Source organism: Oryza brachyantha, chromosome 12 (genome assembly GCF_000231095.2).
Source record: "Oryza brachyantha chromosome 12, ObraRS2, whole genome shotgun sequence".
In the NCBI taxonomy this organism is placed as follows: domain Eukaryota; kingdom Viridiplantae; phylum Streptophyta; class Magnoliopsida; order Poales; family Poaceae; genus Oryza; species Oryza brachyantha.
The window spans coordinates 11005473-11023823 of NC_023174.2; the positions used below are offsets into that span (position 1 = coordinate 11005473).

An 18351-nucleotide genomic window follows, 5' to 3' on the forward strand; every position below is an offset into this window, starting at 1 on the left:
AAATATTTTCCGAAGGTTTAGTAATAAAATTATTTATTAAAAATGTTTAAATAATAAAAAAAATTCGCACAATGGCTCGCCTCCTAATTGCTCTAGCCACCCAGACCAACTATATCCGGCAGCCCCAGCCGAGCGTTCTACCACCCATGCAGTGGCCATTGGAGTGGGTATTGGTGGTGCAGGTGATGCTAGACAACTACAAGTGTGGCGTGGACAGAGATGAATGGTAGCAAGCAGTGGCTAACCTAGAAAAAAAAATATCGAGTCATATATATATATATATATTATAACACATATAATATTCTTATTTTTAACTAGTAAAATGATTAATATAAACTAAAACAACTAAATATTAGAATTCCACCGGAATGCATGTAACCCTGGCTAGCACTGTAGAGGAACGCCCCTGGCAGCCGGTGTAGAAAGCGAACAGAGGGAGATGCTGGCAACCAGATTCAGTAAGAATGAGAGGACAGGAGAGGATGAGCAGGCTTCCCTCAGGAATTGGCAACAGTTATTACCTCATGATGGATGTGCATGGGTCGTGATCGTAGAAACAGCTTTAGAACATTCTGTTTGGTTCGAAAATAAAGAAAAAAGTTTACCAGAACAGTCAGTAATGCAAAGTAGCATTCCATCTTTAACTGTGTGATGTGAAATGGAATCGGAGTACTTGGGGCTCTCCGAGCAGTTGGGTCTTTCTACACGCTTACATAGAATGATTTCCTTCCTTTGCAAGTGTATGTACGTTCAGGTTTTTTAGTGGTCCAGCAATATAGTTTTGCTAGGCAGGTATTGCAAAAGTAAATATTCCTTGCCTGTGCACAACTTCCCCACGTAGTTTTCAAGGATGGCATATACAACTCTGAACAATATTCTTGAAGATCTTTTTTTCACTACTACACAGAAGCCATAGGTATCTATAAAGATACCGATTTTACAATCAGTACAAATAGAGGTTACTATGATTAAATAAATATTTGATGATGTTTTTATCATAATTTCAAAACACAAAAATTGAATACAAACAAAATAATTGTTCATCCACACATATTAACAACATCGACACATCCACATGAAGAAATCCCCAAATATTGCATGAACTCATTCAAGATCCGGTTTCTACCAGGGATCATTGTCACCAAAGACCGCAATTGCTCCCTTGCTGGGATTGTGCCACGAGTTGCCATCGTCGCCCACGACCTTCGTTGTCTGCCATGAATCCCTTGCCCAAAGCAGACATCCCCAAGGTTCATCATTGTCATCGCACACCGGCCGCCATCTACACCGAGGCGTTGGGACAAACCAGCCCCAATCCACACCAAGGTCATCATTGTTGGATGCTAGGGTAGTCAACCTCATGGCATCTAGATTTGCCATCTGCCATGGTACACAATGTGGGATTTAGTGGCCAGACACCAGGGATCAGAAGAGCGAAGGGAAAGCCATCCTAGCAGTGGTCAGGAGGTGAAGGTGGATGGATAGGTGAGACTAGAGAGAAAGGTTGATGCGCGATGGAGGTTGCGACGAGGAGACGGGTAGTGGAATGGGGACGGTCGTGACACGGATGGACGGCCATGGACTTCGACGCTTACAAAATCACCTAGGATGCTTCATAGGCTCAACTCCATAATAAAGGGTGCCAGTCTTTCCCAAAAAATCTATCACGTACAATATATTATTGATGTTGGGGTTTTTTTAGAAAACAGCATGTATAGTTATTATTGCTGGTTTTGTCAAGAACCGATACGAATAACATATTACAAGTACGGTTTTTATTTTATACCCACATGGGAGGGTTTGGAGGATGGTAATTAAATGGCTCATCGGTGTTGGTTCTTTAGAACCGATACATCTGAGATGTTCCCTATCCTGGGTTTTGTAGTATTGTTTTTTGAGAAAATTGTTGATACAAAATTGATATGACCAATCGCTCAAAGAAAAGTCTTTGCAGTCAACTTGGCTCTTCCATGGTTTCCAACTAAGAATTCAGTTTAATCAGGAGCTGGGGATTAGATTTGATGGCACTGTGCTCGGAAGTAGTACAAAAAATCTGACACAGCAAATTATGCTGCAAAAAATGTACAATGCAGTGAGAACTTTGACTGCTCCATTGAGTATGCTGCAAAAAATGTACAATGCAGTGAGAAATCTGACACAGCTTGGAGCATGATTGTTGTTTATCCCCCCCCCCTCCCCATTGAGTATGTGTATTCTTACGTACGTTGCATGAATAGTAATTATTATATGTTGAGCATAATTAATTGTGGTCTATGCAAGTGTACATCTGTGTGCATATTATGAGTGCATGCGTATACAGCCCCTGGCCTGAATAACGAAATCAAACTTAGGAGGAATCCGATCCCTATCCCCATCCTCGCCAAGTCCCCAACCCCAAATGGCGCTCCGTTTTCCCTAAAATGAACTAGATACTTAAATACCAACTAACAAGTAATAAACATTCACTGTAACTAACCGAGAGGAGGCCACCAACGAAACCACTCCATAGTCCCAACGGACACCGGCGAGGGCCGCAGGCGGTGACAAGGATCGGCAAGAGGGAGGGGCGGAGGGCGTCAGGTGGTGGAGGGCATCATGCCGGTGTCTGTGAGAGGGAGGGGTAGCGGGTCGCGGACAGCGAAGGACGGACGGTAGGCAGCGGAGGTCGCAACACTGGTGTCTACGTGAGGGAGGGTGAAGGGCGGCGGCATGTGGTGGTGGAGGGCAGAGTGCGGTGGGCGGAGGTATGCCGCGTGCGGCGAGCGGAGGGCAAGGTTGAATGACAGAATGTGTAAATGAGTGAGTTGAGTGTTGAGAGAGATATAACTAGTGTTTACTATTCAAATGTGCCAAAGGCCCAATAGATTGTGTTAGCAATGGCCCAACAACCCATGAATTTTTACTTTTTAAAAACTTTAGGAGCCCATGGGGATCCTCACAGGTTGATGTTGTCCTCCATCCCATACCCTAGCCCCATTAGGGCAAGGATTTTGCTGAGCTATGTGTTTCTAACTGCACATGGGTTTAAAAGTTGAGAACCCGCACAAATAATATATATGCTAGTTATTTAGATAAACGGGTACAGGAGCACAGTGGGACACTAGATTCCACAGAGGTGGTGACAATGATGATAGCGTCGATCCACACACGGAATAGCACAGGTGGTGACGATGATAACAGATGAATTTGGCCATTTCGATCACGAGGATGCTAAATCTGGCATATGTGGCGAAGAAACTAATGAAGCGTCTATGGTGTCAGCGAGCCGGGACCGACGTTGGGATTGATCGATTAGGTTATTTTTTTAAAAAAATAGGATTGTTTTGGATTTTTTTATCGCAAAAAATTAATATTATAGGTTGTGCTCTTTATCTGCCGACTATAAAAATCGATGTTTACAGGCGGTGGATGGTACGGGCCACCTACGAAAATGCATATGCGTAGGCGGTTGATGGGGTGTACCGCCTATATAGATGCTTTTCCGTAGGCGTCTACCTAGCTGCCTGCAAGATGCTCCATCTTCGCAGACAGTCAATTGCCTTCAGCAGCTAGTCCCGCTTATAAAAATATGTTTTGACCGCCTATAAGAACCATGTAAAGTGTAGTGTAACCTTATATTCAACCATATCATATAAAAAGGAAGTATAATTAAGAAAAAAGAGCAAAAGCATATCCAAGGTGGTATGTGATTTGGTTTTTCGAATCTGAACTACAGTAATTGTAGTCCATTATTCGTTAGGAAAATCCCACTATTCATGGTTTTCAGCTTATATATTTTGCATGACACATTATATATATTTTCTATTTGTGGAATACCTGTACTAGGGGTATCCGTAGAATACATATATACATAGAGTTGTAGGGGTACCAAATAGGAAGGAGATTATATCTGTATGGTATCAATTGGAGTTTGGTAACTGTACGATTGCATGCCGCATGTACCGGATCCGAGTTGTAACCGAATTAGGACAGATCTTGATCTTGTCAGATTAGGACTCTATCTGTAAGTCCTATCCCCCATATAAGGGGGATAGGAGCACCCCTCATGAGGAGGACCAGACAGATGGCATATTCAGATCGGCTATCTTCTAGTTGATCTGTCCACAATCCAATACAATCGCCAAGCAGGAGTAGGATATTATCTCGTTAGTCGAAAGCCTGAACCTGAGTAACTCTGTGTCTTCATCCTAACCATCGATCTTTACGCCTCTCTGGCCACCCCATATATATTGCCGACATCCAAATCATCGACAGTTTGCGTGCTAGGTAGAGGCAGCTACTCCGAGGTCTTCAACGAGATCAACGGTCCCAAACTCGAAGATCATGAAGACAAAGTTTGTCCCGGGGCAAACCTTCAAGTTCGGCGGCATCAGATTCCTCGCCGATCAGGGTGGTGCGCTCTCCTACATGTGTTTAGATTCATCTGGGCCTGAGGAGGAGGTGTGCCACCTTGAACCAAACAACTCGGCGTTGTTTCAAGATGAGATCCAATCTAGATCTCACCACACCGAACTGCTGTCTCCTAAGTCGGCACCTCCGCCGCTAAGGATTGAGGTCAATGCAAAGCCAACTGCTCAAGTCGCCGCATTAGACACCTACAGCAGCTCAAGAAGTTTTGTTCCCCCATGTGAGGTCTTCACCATCACTCGGGCAACAACAAACTAGGCTGAGAAGAAGCGGCAAGAGGAGCAAGCAGCCAAGCTGGCCGGAGAACAGCGGCAAGAAGACGAACGCCATCGACTTGAAGACGAAGCCAGACATCAGCATGAGAACCAACCTCATGAACATCTAAGGAGCCAGTCGTGCAAACTGCAGCGCGATCTACTCCACACTTGGGTCGAGGGGCATGCAGTTTTTAAGACCCCTCAACAAAATCTCCAAGCGGCGGCAGATCTACTCGACGACGTCATTCAGCAACTACCTCAGCAAGATCATCCGGATCTCGGCCACCGACTGATAATAGATGACGCTGAGCATCTCCTGACCCTGAGCATAGGAAAGACACAGCCAGTAAGCAACACCGCCTCAACGACGAAATCCGCCGACTGGATAAACAACGCCAAGATCTTAAGGCCAAGAAGAAGCATGTCTACCAGGAAGATAGCTTGAACCTCCGCCGACTGGATGACTCGGCTAGACATTGGTTGTTGGGGCTCCCCAAACAGTCTATTGACTCTTGGGCAGAACTCCACAGTCGGTTCATAGCCAACTTTCAGGGTACTTATGATAGGCCACGGCCCAAATACGACCTATACCAGGTCCAACAGAGGAAGAACAAATCTATACGGGCCTACATCAAACGATTCTCTGAGGTTCGCAATTCCGTCCCTGACATCAAGGATGACGTGGTCATCGCCGCCTTTCGCAAAGGCGTGAAAGATGAGCAATTTATCGCGAAATTCACTCGCAAAGAGCCAACTACAGTCAAGGATCTCTTTGACATGGCTAACTCCTATGTCGCATCAGCAGATGCAGTCTATGTATCTCGCCCCGATTGGCACGATCACTCTGACGACATGAACCGGGATAATTAAATCTACTGCTCATTAGCTCTTCATCTGTTTACAGGATCGACGTCTGGATGCGGTTATGTGACCTCGTGGCTACACCCTACTCACTGTACCAAACCAGGTAAACGACGCTATGCTCCGCGCTGGCTAAGTCCGCCTGGGGTCTGTCAGGAAGGGCACACGCTGCAAAGCCATCCCGTCTCACGACTAAGAGATATACAACAGTAAAAGACTACTAACAAATAGATTAACACCAAACATGATTGAAGACCGCTGAGTGGTCAAGATGAAACGAGTGGTCATCAATGACCCTAGTTTCCAACAGAAGGTCGTAGGTTCTTCATCGTCGCCGAATGGAGATCTCTTCGCCAAGTCAGCCACACCCGACGTCATCCTCGCTGAGTGGTGATACCATCACCACTCCAAATGCATGCACCGCCACCATGTTGGACGCATCAACTTCGTCGCCGTCAAGTGGTAATCTATTTACCATGTTGGCCACGTCTCTCTTCGACATCAGGATCATCACCACCAAATCGTGATCGCATCTGTATGTCGGCCGTCATCATTGCCATCAACGAGAAAACTTATGGAATATCAAACAGCTAAGTCCCTTTCATACTTAGTACATTTTCTATTAAAGTTTTATTTTTCTCCATCCTTTGACTGCCCATGCCGAGTGGTTTTCACCCTCCGCAAGCCAGTCGGGGGGCTATACTGTATCATGTCATACGGTTCTTCTAATAAAGTCTGTTGTTTAAAAGCTCTTTTTTGATCATGAGATCAATATCTGAATAAAGCTAAACAAACTTCGCGGCTACGCCCTACTTACCAAACCGAGTAATATGCTACGCTCCGCGCTGGCTAAATCTACTCGGGGGCTGTCGGAATGGGTACACAGCACAAGTTTACACAGCTCATTTCATATCGCGAGATTTAAATCAGAATAAAGACATAAAACAATAGCAAAACAATTTACATCACAGACAAACAAATGTCTTACAAAGGACAGGTTACTGCTATTGGCTATATTTCCTATTTGCAGGTCAAAGATCCGAACTATGCAGTCGGCACTGGCTTCAGCCTCCTCCACTAGCGCCATCACCTCCTCCGAGTCACAATCAGCTATAAAATCTTTGATGATGGCTAAAAAGACTACCCAGAGGCAAAGGGACTTCATTGTGGCGAAGGCTTGACGAGCTGCAATCATCGCCATATCCCTCACCTCCTCAGGCACATGCCCGGGTACCTCTTTAAAGCCTCTCAAGGATTTTATTGGGTGGCATGGAGCTGAAGCTGGTCACCATAGTCTCAAACAACCCAAAGATCACCAAAAGCCACAGCAGCAAACCGGTCCCGAGTAGCTTTGACTACATTAAGTTGGGCCTCGAGATCGGCTACTGCGGCACGGGTGCTCTATCGCACCAAATCTCCAAAATTGTCGAACTAAAACAGCTCAACAACTCCCAATCTCCAAAATCGATTAAGTGTTACTGTGTCCCTCCGTGGGCCTAGCGGACCGATTTGTAAAATTCGGTGCTGACATAGTTGATACCATGTTGACGAGAACGTTGCGAGTTTATGGTTCACCCAAATGGTGACATAAAATTCATGATTTCTCACATTTCAGGAATCAACGGTACGCCTATGTTATGGGCCCATGGCCGCACTCGTAGAAACGTTAGTTGATATCGTCCATGGGACTTAATTATGCGTTTTAGCTTATGCCTAAACTTTGAGTAAACCCGAATATACTCAGTACTAACTACTTAGCTGTAACGGTTAGGCAGTACTACATAACCTACCCTACGGGCACAATGTAATCATAAATTACATGTCTGGGGAGACACGGCACAAAAAACATCTCCAAACCACTCGGGTTCGAATCGCTTAGAGAGAGCAACCAGAGCTAGGTACCACTTAGGTCCGGAAGCACTCATAACAGTGTTGCTCGAGTCGAAAAACTCGAAACTCCGAGAGCATCTCTTGGGTAACAGTCCATAGAAGACTATGTTTTATTTTTACGTATTTAAGCATAAAGTCGGGGGCTACACCTATTAGGTGCATCTCCAATGCACCTAAGCCTTTTTTATACAGTCTCGAAAAGACTCTATGTTTAATTGTTACACATTTAAGCATGGAGTCGGGGGCTACACCTAATAGGTGCATCGAGGATGCACCTATTCCTTTCTTCCGTTTGGAGCCATCCACGGCCTCTACAATCATCACAGGGTACTCGGGATCACTTGGATAACATCAAGCATACTGTGCGAAGCTACGCCTGATGATCAACAATCTACACAGACGATTTGCGCAGCTATATACGACTCTGGGGGCTGCTGTGGAATACATGTACTAGGGGTATCCGTAGACTACATGTATACATACAGTCGTAGGGGTACCGAATAAGAAGAAGATTATATCTGTATGGTATCAACCGGAGTTTGGTAACTGTAGGATTGCATGCCGCATGTACCGGATCCAAATTGTAACCGAATTAAGATAGATCTTGGTCTTATCAGATTAGGACTCTATCTGTAAGCCCTATCCCCACTATATAATGGGGATAGGAGCACCCCTCATGAGGAGGACTAGACAGACGGCATATTCAGATCGGCTATCTACTAGTTGATCTGCCCACAATCCAATACAATCACCAAGTAGGAGTAAGATATTATCTCGCTAGTTGAGAGCCTGAACCTGGGTAACTCTCTGTCTTCATCGTAACCATTGATCTTTACGCCTCGCTAGCCAACCCATATATATTGCCGACATCCAAATCGTCGACACTATTAATTAATCAATTGGAATTTCTGAATCCATCAATCGATTGATCATCAACCTTGGTTAGAGAACGGAGGAGAAAAGGAGGGACAAGAACGTAGTGGCAATTGACTTGCGATGGGGATGGCAAGAACAGTGACCACCCTCAATCTTTACCTACGGATTTGAGTTTCGGGATTAGAGGTGGTAGGAGGGGTGTAGGGTGGGCTCTATAGGGATGGACCGGCGGTGGAAGACTTGCGGTGGGTGGTGGAGACGGGTGGGTAGCAAGGCACTGACAGGTTGCACCGAAGCAGCGGAAATGGAGGACGGTAGGCCGGCGTTAGATGCAGGAGCATCAAATCTACCATGGTTATGAGGCATGGATGGTGGAGGCATCACCGTGGTGTTAGCCGTTGGAGACAAGCAAGAACAAGAGGGGCACATCACCTCGGTTGAGGAGGAAGATAGTGAAGATGGAGAGAGGGAAGATTGGCTTACCAGAGTTGTTGGCGTCCTCCGGCACTTGTGACTGGGGACGCTGTACTTTGTGGCTGCGAGCTACTAGGAAGAAAGGTTTGGGTTACTATTCATGATGATGTATGAATCCAGCGTAATCTAGACCCATATAATTGGTTGATGAATTTTTTTCAATAAACTGCCAACCCCTATTTATGTTACTCATCCCTTTTATTTATTTGACGTCCTTAACTTTTATATATATATTTGACAATTTTTCTTATTTAAAAAATTTATATAATTTTTACTTCATTTGTTATTATTTAATTTTTTTTTGAATGAAAGACTACTGGGCTATGGGCTCAGCAGTTGAATTTATAAATTAAACAGAAAGACAGCACAATGGGCAAAAAACCCCACTTAAAAATTACAAAGTTTGTAACCAGTCAGAAACAGAGAGCTTGAAGACCTCGTTCATTCTACACATATGTAGAAGAATTTCTATTCTAAACGAAGACCACCAATCATTAATATATTATTTAATTTATAATATAGAAACTTTAATTTAAACATGAGTTATAATTTTACATATTTAGATAAATCTTTTGGATAAGACGAATGATCAAATATAGATTTAAATGTTAATGTGGACAAATAAAAGAAAATGGTGATAGGGCAACAATCTGCCAAAATGGCATCGCTGATTTCAACACTAAGGGATAAGCATGCATCCGTGCAGTTTTTCCCCCGATAAAATTATTAGTGATCTTGGTCATGATGCATGCGTCGCAACAAAATGGACATTCTAGAGCGCAGTGATGAAACAAGATATATAGGATAAGTTAAACTATGTTACGGTGCACATGCATGGAGGGGATTAGGGGCCTACCTCCGAACCTTTTGCACGCCGAAAATATCTGTGTCGCAATGGTAGTTAGATGAATGGTGCTAACACTATTCACGTTTACTCGTTCGTTCTATTTAAATAATTTGTGTAAAAATATAGATTATATTTATAGTACATATAATAACAAAACAAATCATAGCAAATAAATCATAATAGTTTTGAGTATAATTAATTAATTATTAAATGTGTGTCTAAGATTTAATGGTGTTAAATATCAAAAATCAGAGAATGGATAAAGGAGTACATAGTAGTAGTATAATCACTTTAGTTACTTATTTTTTGCTAGAGTTAAATATGTCTGAAACTTATAGCTCGATCAGGTGTATCAACATATGTCTGCCTATATAACGTTACGGTTAATTAATTTTTCCCATCCATTAATTGCGACAGGTTGTGATAACCACCGTTGCACTCAGGGCCCGATCAGTCTACTCTAGCTAGCTAAATCGATTCGGTCCAAGCTCGTCCGCCCATGGTAAGAGGGTAATTAAACATGAGTTCGACATAGGTTTCACCTCTCATAAACTGCAACTAATTTTAAATATAGACTTAATTTAGTAAATAACTTAGAGTTTTCACCTCACTTTGTGTTTTCTTTGTTGGCTTTTCAGCTTTTGCAATATTGATTAAAAGTTCTAGCCTAAATTTATTTCTCATTTGGTCGGTTTTTGTGTCTATGAGTTATAAATTAATGTAGTCGTATATAAAATTCAACTATATTAACTAAACCCAAAAGGCATGGAAAAAATCACATTTATAAACTCTGAGATGAAATTTTCTTGTGTAATCTGTGCAATTCTGCATGCAGTTTAAGGCGTTTGACAAAAATAACAAAATTGACGTCGACAAAAACTTTGCAAACAAAATATATATTTGAAGACAAAAAAAAAGGTAGGCACAGGCGAGCGGATTAGAAAACAAGATAGATAGATATATAGTGATGGGAAGTACAGTACTATATATCTTACTAGCCGCCATCCGCTCGCAGATTTGCAAACCGGTGTTGGTAGTGGATCAACGCATGCAAATATACTTGCAACGGAGCAGATCGAGAGCAAGTTTGGCAAATATTAGAAAGGCCATGTTATTTTTATGAAAGATGAAAAATAAAATATGATCTAACTTTTAAAAACTATTTAGTAATATAAATGATGAGATTAATTAGTATAAAGTTAAAAATCTACTTTAGAAAGACAAAACAATTATATAGAATATTTTTTATAATTAATTCAATAAGTATGAACACAAAAGCCACCAAAAATATGCAAAAAAAAGGAGCAGCCTAACTGCAGCTACCAACTCTCTGCAAAACGTGCGCTCAACTAAAAATTGGAAAACAAAAAACCACAACGTGATACCCTTTGACTATCTATAGTATGAACCGTTTAGTCCCTAAAAATTTTTTCCCAAAAAGCATCCTATAAAATATTTGGATATCTAAATAAAGTATTAAATATAGATAAAATAGAAAAATTAATTACACAATTAAGGGGAAAATCATGAGATAAATCTTTTGAGCCCACTTAGTTCATAATTAGCTATAAATGCTACAGTAACTCACATGTGCTAATGGCATATGAATTAGACTCAAAAGATTCATCACGCAATTTTCAGGCGAGCTATGAAATTCGTTTTTTTTTCATTCATGTCCGAATACCTCTTCCAACATCCGGTTAAATGTCCAACGTGACACTAAAAATTTTCTTTTCGCAAACTAAATGGAGCCAAATATCCTGCATACTTAGCGCATGTTTGGATACTCCAAACTTTTTTTAGTCTCTGTCACATCGAATGTTTGGACACTGATTAGAAGTAGTAAATATAGACTATTAGTAAAACTCACCTCATACTCTGGAATATTTCGCGAGACGAAAATCTATTGAGTCTAATTAGTCCACGTTTAGCGAATATGATGCTACAGTAAACATTTGCTAATCGTGGATTAATTAGGCTTAAAAATTTGTCTAATAAAATAGCATTTATTTATAATTAGTTTTGTTATCGGTCTATATTTAATACTTCTAATTAACGTACAAACATCCGATGTGACAAGAGACTAAATAAAGTCCCTAGATCCAAATAACCACATAGGAGTATTAGTCAACACTAGCTATAGCCTCGACATATATATATATATATATATATTAACAAATCTATAATCTATTGATGGGACTCTAACGTAGCTTAATTAGCTCGCGTCCAGCGTCCGTCCATGAAACAACAGGTGCCGTCTAGACATCAATCAGGCTGCATGCAAACCTATATATGGCCGACAAGACGAGGAAGCAGGTGTAGTTAAATTTTATCACGACGACTAGCTGGCATGCATTGGCTTGCCAGAGTAACCGGACCATTGATCATGACATTTTTCATACGGGTGGATTCGTGAGTGTTGAGATGAAACAGATCGATTACTCTTAAAAAAAAAAACAGATCGATCCTACGATCGATATTGTCTGTGCTCCGGTAGCCAGGAAAATACCAGAGTATTTATTTTTTTAACAATGGAAGAACATTTGGGGTTTTGCTCAACAAGCTACGATCAAATATTATAGAGTTTATGCACGAACAAATTTCACACACGGTAAAGAAAATACAAACTAAAAGACACCAATACCGAACTATTTATACATTCTCAAATACATTGATGTATCACATAGTCCCTCCCGTACAAATTAAAGAAACTTAGAATTACACGGAAGTCCCTCTCGTACAAATTAAAGAAACTTAGAATTACACGGAAAATATACGATATATAGTATTACGAATCTGAACGAGTCGGATCTGTCCTAGCTTGTTTATTTTGTAAGGTGGGGAATATACATGTTATAATAGGCGTAAATGGTAAAAACTCAAACATCATAGTTCTACATAAAATTTGAATATTTTTTCTTGACGATCTAAAAGTTAAGGCTAAAATAAAACTATGATGAAAATTTTGACCTTAAATTTGAAGTTAATATCATAGTTTATTTACATCATTTGCTTTTAAGTCGATAAGAACATATATATAAAAGTTTGATTTGTAAATTATTTTTTATTTCTAAATATCTTGTTTTGTTTTGTTATTGGAAAAATAAGTAATGACCACACATGTCTCGTGTCGAAAATTTTACGGTTCTCGAGAAAACACTTCAACGTACTAAAAAATTTTAGTGTATATGTTTTTACATCGAGTGCATTTTAATTGGAGGTACGAAGTTTATGTACTATAATATATGAAACCTTGATGTACCATTTCAAAGAGAGTAAAAAGGCTTGTCTCATGTAAGATATAATTTTATTCTCTTTCTTTATATACTTAATTCTGGTGTCACATTCTATTCTATGCTGTAATTTATTTAATTCCATAAACATTATAGTATTCGTGTTGAGACTTTTCTTCTGACAGCCCTCTCATTGATCCAACAATTATTATCCTCTCGTTTTGATCCTCTCGTTTTGATTCAATGGTATAAATTTACTGCAAGTTCCACCCGATGATCCTTCATATTTCAGATGACGCGGCCTAAGATGCAATTCCTATTGTGCTCAAGAAGAAGAACTAGAGATCGAGATCGTCGAACAAATACAGCAGCCAGCAAATGCTATTTTATCTTCTCCTGTGCATTTGGCCATGCATGTAATCGACGTGCATGTATGCATGCTTAATTAAGCTCTTCCTCGATCGTGTGTTCGTGCGTGCGTCGTCGTGTGCACGGTAAATACTGGCAGTTGTACCCCAAGCTAGCGATGGATACAGGTACAGGCAGCTTCTGCATCCTGTAATCCTGCCTGTAGCAAACAGCAGAATGGACAGCTTGCAGCAACGAATCTCGATGCACGCGGCAACAAGCCACAGGCCATCACATCCTACGACGACCCTTTTTTTTCCAAAGGCCGAGAGACAAGCATGCAGCTAGCCGCCTAGCACACGGAAAAAAAGACGCTAGAGATGCCAATGATTTTATGCAGATCGATGGAATAAGGCTTGTTTAGTTCTCAAATTTTTTTTTCAAAGACATCCCATCAAATTTTTAGACACATAAATAAAATATTAAATATAAATGAACCAAAAAACTAATTGCACAGTTACGGAAGAAATATTGAGACGGATCTTTTGAGCCTAATTAGTCCATGATTAGCCATAAGTGCTACAGTGGCCAATATGTGTTCATGACGGATTAATTAAGCTCAAAAGATTCGTCTCGCGGTTTCCAGGCTAGCCGTGAAATTCGTTTTTTCATTCGTGTCCAAACACCCCCTATATAACCTAGGCGGTGTTTGGAACAAGGGACTTTATTTTTAGTCCCTTGTCCCATCGAATGTTTAAAAGCTTATTATAAATAGTAAACGTAGACTATTAATAAAATCCATCCATAATCTTGGACTAATTCACGAGACGAATCTATTGAGCCTAATTAATCCATGATTAGCTTATGTGATGCTACAGTAAACATACTCTAATTATGGATTAATTAGGCTTAAATAATTCGTCTCGCGGATTACCACTCATTTATGACGTTATTTTTTTTATTAGTCTATGTTTAATACTTCAAATTAGTGTCCAAACATACGATGTGACATGTGGCTAAAAAGTTTAGGCTCATCTAAACAACCTCTTACACCCTACTTGTTTACCCCAATTTTTTTAGTCCTTGTCGCATCAAATGTTTGGATGCTAGTTACAAATATTAAATATAGACTATTAATAAAAAACACACCCCATGCTCTAAACTATTTTGCGAGATGAATCTATTGAGCCTAATTAGTCCATGTTTAGCGAATATGATGCTACAGTAAACATTTGTCTAATGAAATAATCTTCATTTATGCAATTAGTTTTGTTATCAGTCTATATTTAATACTCCTAATTAACATCAAACATCCGATGTGACAACGGACTAAAAAAAATGCCTCGATACAAACAGCCACTTAGCCAGCGAGAAATAAAATCCAACACACAAAAAAAAATGTAAATTTTCAGGTTTCAGAGCTATATATACATCCATTCTGTCCATCTCAGCTCCATGTACCCTCACATGCTGCCTCTTCTCTCTTCTTGCTTGCATTCGTTCCTCCAAAATCAACACACACACACGCAGAAAAGAAGAAGCAAATTCAAGCTCGTCCTGAGCATGGAAATCCATGGCTTCATCAGGATCTCTCTGCTTGCCCTAGGTGTCCTCTCCATGGCGACGTGGGTGCCTCCAGTGTGCTCCTTCCTGAGGAGCTTGTTCATGGTGTACCTCCCCTCCGTCGCGTCGGCCATCGTCGCGCCCAAGTGCCTCTTCGTCTTCTCCAACCTCATCGTCGTCATCCTCGTCGGCGAGTCCAGGCTTGGGCATCCCAAGGCTGGAGAGAGTGTTCACAAGGAAGGAGGGGAGGTGGTCATGGTGGAGGAGGCAGGCTTGGCGACGCCGGCTATCGCCGGAGACGACGATCGGCGTGAGCAACTGCAAGTTGACCAATCCATTGCTCAAGAAGAGGTTCCTGAGATGGATCAATCTGAGGACCAGGGACGCCGTGATCGAGCTGCAGTTGGTGATGAGGTAGTCACTGAGATGATGATGTTAATGGAGGAAGAAGGTGTTGGCGAGTTAGTCCTCGATGATGAGGAGGTTATGGCCGAGGAGGAAGGACGACGGCGAGAGGCGGAGGAGGAGAGGGATGATCTCCCAACCGACGAGCTGAACCGGCGAGTGGAGGAGTTCATCGCAAGGTTCAACATGGAAAGGCGGCTGGAGGCCAGGATGCTGGTGTGCTGCTGCTAATCAAGGTGCATCATGCACATGTTTTTGTCTATTATGTATAAAAAGAGGGTATATATATATAGTTACAGCTACCCACTTTGTACAGAAGATGAGGAGTTTTGAATCATGTACTGTCAATTTTGATACATTATTCTATCATGCGTATGTATTTTTGGCCTGGATTAATTATGTTGTGACTATGTTTATGCTCCTTTCTAAAAGGTTGGAAAACTTCGAATCTTAGCACATTTAATTAATTTCTTCTTCTTCTTTTTTCTTTGTAAAAGGCAATCAAATTGCTAGAAAATAATTTCCTGGAGCTGTTTCTTGATTCCCCTCTACAATAATATGTTGCATTATTGTCTTGAAAGGTGTGCTTCTTTTCCACAATCTTTAAACATTGTCCAAAACGATTTTGTTCTACAGGCCTTTCCAGAGGCCTTTTTTAACGAGGTTAATTTCTGTGCAATCACAATATAAATAATAATACAAGATTCATTCAAACAAGTTTGGGGCCATTAATTTAATTATCAGAGACTAGGAGAACTAGTACTGAGCTCATGGATTGACGGTCACGGCAAGATTTTGTAATTTTGCTTTGTCCTGTACTACGATAGCTGCACACTAGCTATTAAAATGTCTCTTATAGCAAGGGAAACAAAGGACACCTATATAATAAAATATTACAAATATAGGCGTCCTTTAGGACATTTATAACTATTACTACTTTCATTCCATAATAATCTTATTTTTCGTTTTTCCGTATCCAACGTTTGACCAATTCGTCTTATTTGAAATTTTTTTGCGATTAATATTTTTATTGTTACTAGATGATAAAATATGAATAGTACTTTATATGTGACTATTTTTTTAAGTTTTTGACAATTTTTTTAAATAAGAAGAATGGTCAAAATTTAGACACGGAAAAACGAAAAATGAGGTTATTATGAGACGGAGGTAGTATGCTATCAAATTGAAACGGTTTTCCAAAAGTGCATCCATCCCGGTTTTTCCCGTTCATTCCGTCTTCCACATATGTATATGTGGTTTCTGTTTCTCTTTCTGTTCTCTAGGTAAATAAATAACTCATAAAATATTGATCTATAGACACAATAATTTACTCCCGTACATGTGGTTGTTCCATGTTTCCCTTCTTTCATTTTTTCTTCTTTTAGTAAAAAAGTTATGCAACATTCAGTAAAGGAAATTACTCCCGATCGAGTAATTTACAATGTAGAGAACGGTGGAGAGGTGTGTTTTATCTTTACTACACTCAGTGATGCCTAGCCCAGCCCCACCGGTGCGAAAGGGCATGTAGCCTAGTGGTTCCAGAGGTAGGCGCAGGTGCTCTTAGGGGTTCGGTCGTTTGCGTGCGTGCGTTTAAAAAAAAAAGCCCAGCCCCAGCGGCCTACCTTTTGGCCTCCAACGTCGGAGTATTTTTGTTAGGCAAATTTTGCTACAGGGCATTGAAAAAACACGTAATTTGCTGGTGGACACCGTAAGATCATGAATTTGCTGCAGGACACCAAAAAATATGGTAATCAGCTGTCGGGCACTCCGGCCAATTTTTTATTATTTTCGGAGTCAAAAATTTTAAAAATGACAAGATTGCCCTCGGTGGCCAACCCGTTTTGCGCCATCGTCGCCGCTAGGTCGCCGCCGTTGCCGCATTCTCACTCGCCCTATAGGCTAGGGTTCAGGTGTGGTGCAACGCCGATACTAACTGGGTCTGGTTCGACTGGACCCAGTCGACGTAATGGGTTGGTCACCGAGGGTAATCTCGTTATTTTTAGAATTTTTTACTCTAAAAATAATAAAAAAAGGCTGGAGTGCTCTATAGCTAATTACCATACTTTTGTAGTGTCTTGTAGCAAATTCATGATCTTATGATGTCCACTGGCTAATTACGTGTTTTTTCGATGCCTTGTAGTAAATTTTGCCTTTTCGTACTATAGCACAACCATGTCCATCTTCTATCCTGAGTAGTTTCTTTATGTGCATATCTGGGGGTGATTTCTGTAGCAATAAAAATTTACTAAAAGTTCACAAATAAAAGGCACGTGGATGGACGGACGACAGTTGAAGATTTCTTTCTAGTAAAAGTTTTACTACGCCACGTCGAATAGGCAAAAACGAATTTCATATATATATATATATATACATATATATATGTGTATATATATATGTGTGTGTTTGTGTGTATGTGTATATATGTCAGTATGTGTGATCCAAAATTTAATTTGGTCAAATAGTTAAAATTTGTCTCCTTTTCAAACACGCGGGATGTAGATATCTATATAGAGCTTTCCAGCTACGAAGGCCAATCATAGAACCATGTTTTTTGATACGACAATACTACTGTAACACCCAGCCTATGAGGTCTTAATTGCAATAGGGAAGCAACTTTAGTAGTGGTAAAGTTAATCTGTGGGTGCACCGTGCACGTCACCCAACTAACAGCTCAAAAGGTCATGTTTGCCATCCTATTACTGATTCGAAATGACTAAAACAAATTATTGGTGATCACAGATGGATAGTAGCAAGTTAATATTATAGCAGTTTCTGCTGTACGGTATGTGTCCATGCCCAGGAAGAGAAGAGGCAGATGGGTTGATTTGTTTGGGTGTTTTATATATGTAAAAAAGTCTAAACAGTATATTTAGGAATGAAAATAATTTATGAATAAAAATTATATATATCGGTGAGTTACAACTTACGGGCTGTTTCGTGAGTCAAGGTCCAAAAACATATCAAATCACCTCTAAATTTCGATTTATATGGCTCAATAGATTCATTGTATCAAAATCTCGAAGCACGTAAAACTTTTCTACTTTTAGAGATTTTTAAGTTTTTTTTGAGATTTTTACAAGTGATACATAACCCATTGATTATTTTATTAATGTAGTACAGGCACTTTTAAAAATCTAAAAAAAAATTAAAAATCTCAAAAAATGAAAAAAATTGCGTGCTACAAGATTTT

The 18351-nt window shown here is 40.5% G+C and overlaps 1 protein-coding gene across 1 annotated transcript; it reads left to right on the plus strand.

The window, feature by feature from the left end:
- Nucleotides 1–14670: 14670 nt before the first annotated feature.
- LOC102719348 lies at nt 14671–15609 on the plus strand. Its single transcript, XM_006664480.2, has one exon. It carries the CDS (start codon nt 14757–14759, stop codon nt 15390–15392), a length of 636 nt encoding a protein of 211 aa, XP_006664543.1. The 5' UTR covers nt 14671–14756; the 3' UTR covers nt 15393–15609.
- Nucleotides 15610–18351: the final 2742 nt, after the last annotated feature.

Excerpts from the sequence above, each read along its gene's own strand:
- LOC102719348 (XM_006664480.2), top strand. The coding sequence starts at position 14,757 with ATGGAAATCCATGGCTTCATCAGGATCTCTCTGCTTGCCCTAGGTGTC.